This window comes from Tamandua tetradactyla, chromosome 12, assembly GCF_023851605.1.
Source record: "Tamandua tetradactyla isolate mTamTet1 chromosome 12, mTamTet1.pri, whole genome shotgun sequence".
NCBI lineage: Eukaryota > Metazoa > Chordata > Mammalia > Pilosa > Myrmecophagidae > Tamandua > Tamandua tetradactyla.
Window position 1 is genome coordinate 31,183,343 of NC_135338.1, and position 3,562 is coordinate 31,186,904.

The 3,562-nt window shown below is 43.9% G+C and overlaps 1 protein-coding gene across 1 annotated transcript; it reads right to left on the reverse strand.

Moving 5' to 3' along the window:
• Positions 1-2,064: 2,064 nt before the first annotated feature.
• Positions 2,065-3,031, reverse strand: LOC143651291 (non-histone chromosomal protein HMG-17). Its single transcript, XM_077122266.1, has one exon. It carries the CDS (start codon positions 2,872-2,874, stop codon positions 2,602-2,604), a length of 273 nt encoding a protein of 90 aa, XP_076978381.1. The 5' UTR covers positions 2,875-3,031; the 3' UTR covers positions 2,065-2,601.
• Between the last annotated feature and the right edge of the window lie 531 nt (positions 3,032-3,562).

Consider the following 3,562-nt stretch of genomic DNA (forward strand, 5'->3'; position numbering starts at 1 on the left):
AACTAGCTACAGTGGGCCCAGGAGTGGGTTTCTAGTAACTGCTAGTGATAGTGGTTGGACCTTTCTCCCGGCTGGTTTCCTGACTCTCCTTTAAAATTAATCCTATACCTTGCAGTAAATCCCTTTATCCTTAAACCAGATGCTAAACAATATACTCATTTACAAGAGGGATGGAAGAATCGCTGGGGAAAGGGTTCATTCCATGGGGAGGGATGAAGAGAGGAGAAGCAGCCAGATGTGATAAATTTAACCTAGCAACAAAGCCTCAGTCATCAGAAAGATAATTCTGAACCCCAGATTTGTCCCCTGGCTCAGCTCAATGAGATTCCTACCCAAGTCCCATTAAAAACAAGAGAACTGTTAGTAAAACTAGAAAGAACTATTTACTTAAACTACATAAAACATTGAGGCCCAACCAGCCCTGCTTGGCTATGCCTCCAACAAAGGAGAAGGATGGATTCTACCCCAGTTTGATTCAAAATATTCTGCAGTTTGGGCATCCCCAAAGCTCCAACACCTCCCATAAGAGGAAGCTATCATCACCCAGCACAGAGATGGCAGTGCCTACTCATGTGTCCAGTCAGAAGCTCTAGAAGCTGGTGAGCCTCTAGCTGGAGCAGTGGCCACACCTGAAGGAGGAGTCCTTGTTTGTGAACTCAAGTGCAACTCTCTCTGGAGACTCCCAAAATGCCCAGGGAACTTATTTATGAGCCCATGGGTGGCATTCCCTGGGGACTTCCAGGAATATTTAGGTAGGAGAAAATGTTAGGTATACAGATATGAGACACTACCTGGGGACCTCCATGATATTGGGAGAAGTCTCATCTGTGAGCCCCTGCGAGGCATCCCCTGGGAGCCCCCAGAAAAATTCAAGGAAGGCTTGTTTGTGAACTCACGAACAAATTCTCTAGGGACTCCCAAAATATTGTAAGTCATCTCTGATCTGTGAGCACATGTGGGACACTTCCTGGGGAGTCCCAGAAAGACTTGGGAGGCACTGTCGTTGGTGAGCTCATAAGCAACATCCTCGGGAACTCCCATGTGCACATGGGGGGACTTATTTGTGAGGCATTCCTGGGCTCAGAACATTTGGGAGATACCTGACAAGGGATTAGACTATTCCGCATGGACAGTTTGAGGCAAAATCCAGTGAAATTTGAGGATTACTGTTCATATGACCCTTTTAGCCCCAGGCCTGGGAGCATTTTTACATTCATTCTAATTCCTGAGCTCTGCACCCCTCCTCCCTTCTGAGCAACATGTTTTTTTATTTAGGTCTGGCAATTCTTCGGCTGAGGTTACTATAAGACTTGCTGCCTGGAAGCCATGTTGACCCTGTCTGGCAACCTCGCATATCACTGTGTCCTCCACTGGCAACACATGTTTCATTGAACTCTCAAAAGGCCAGCTTCAGTTTCTTCTTTTGGGGGACACCCTCATTGTTGTCCCCTTGCTTTTGCAGAAGCAAATGCCAGTGCTCACATTTTACCATAAATAAATGTTTGTTGACTAGATGAACATATGAGCAGGTTGGCTGTGTGAAGAAGGGGGGTGTGTAGGGGATGTAATGTGTAGTGAGTAGGATACCATGTGCCAGGGTTTCTGAGTGTCCAGGGAGCAGCTCATCCAAGGCAGTGCCCATTCTTTCTGGTTGGCACCAGCCTATTTCTCCCTGACCTGATTCCAACCCAAAATACTTCTTACCCCACCACTACTACCCACTGCAACTTCTTTGCAAGGGTAGAGTGGGAAACACACCTCTGAAAACCTTTTTTTTTTCCCAAGCCAAACTGTATCCAGCTTTATTAAAGATACTTTTCATAAACAGTCATGGTATTTCAGGCAGGACATGGGCAGACAATCGTTAACAGTATACAACAACTTTCAAACTCCCTTCTTCAATGGACTACCAAAATCAGAAAGCCACTATAAAACCCGATGAAGTCTTCATTTGATGCTCTGAACAGGGAAAGTTTAGAGTGAGGGTTGACATTTCACATTTAGCATGTTGTCTGACAACTTTTCACGAGCCGACCCTGACTTTCAGGAAATGAAATGAAAATGGCAGAATTATCAGTCTGAAGATCCACAACCTAAACAAGGACTTGCTGCTCTTTTGCAGGATGCCATCTCAGGGGCATCACTGGAAAGTCTAGATTGCCTGACATTCTGGTAATTTTGGGGGGTCAGGCCTCAACAGATTTCAGGGAGTCAAGTCTATGCTGAAGGCTGAGAAGGAGAACACGACATGAGGACATAAAAACGAGTTTTAGTTTTTCCATACCACAAGGCATTTGTGCCAAGGTGGCTAATGTATATCAACAGCAGGGAATCCAATATCCTGGGAGTAAAGACGAAGTCTCTCAAAACTAGAGGAGAAAGGTGTCTTCTCCCATGTTAATCCAGCTTTGGAGACATTCTATTAGTGACATTTGCCCCTTCCCCAAAAAACAACAATGAAGTGTTCTGTGTGCTAACAACATAGCTTTAAAAAAAAAAAAAAGTAAAACAAAATTCTGCATTTTTATAAAACTTGATAAAAAATAGTATTTCAAACTGTACAGTCACCAGAAGTACACAGTTATCAAAAATGCACCCACTTCACTTGGCATCTCCAGCACCTTCGGCTTTCTGTGCCTGGTCTGTTTTGGCATCTCCATTTTCTGCAGGGTTATTCCCATCCTTGCCAGTATCAGTTTTCCCCTTTTTCCCTTTGGGTACCTTTTCTCCCTTCTTTGCAGGGGCTTTTTTAGGCTTGGGTTCTGGCTTTGGAGGAGCAGGTTTAGCAGATAACCTTGCAGATCTTCTCTGTGGTTCGTCTTTTACCTTGGCTTTGTCTCCTTTAGCATCCCCTTCAGCCTTTCTCTTGGGCATGGTGGTACGGCGGTGGGACGTAGCTGCTGGACCCGGGGATGCAGCAGCGCGTGGAATTTGCTCGGTCTGGGGGTCGTTCTCGCCTCTTCACACTGCTCGGGCTCCGGGGGGTTTATAAAGTTTTTATAGCGCTGGGAGCCCTGGACCGGTTAGAACCGGATTTCCTCTGATAACCTTTTGAGAACAGAAGATATAAATAAACAATTCACAGAAGAAGAAAAATAAATGAGTACTAAATGCTTGGAAAGATGTTCAACCACACTAACAGTGTAAGAAATGCAGCTCAAACCCAGCTACCACTTCCACCCAATAATTTGTTTTGTTTTGTTTTTTAATAAAGATATCCAGAGCTGGGTATCATAGTATAAAGTAGGGTTTTCGCCTCCTGCTGGTAGCAAGCTTTTCAGGGAGCAATTTTGCAATACATTTCAAATGTTCTGCCTTTTGACCCTATTACTCTGTTCTAGGAATCTGTCCAAAGGAAAAAATCAGAAGTTTTCTGTGCAAAGATATGCATGCACTCTTATTATAGCAGCCACAAAAAGGTGTAAACAAATGTCCAGCAAATGGTAACCATTAAAAGAAATAATGATACATCTATGTGAAATAATATTAGCAAATATTAAAAGTCTTAAAGCATGTAAAAGTAATGGTTACCTGGGGCTGAATGAGGAGAGAAATACTGAAG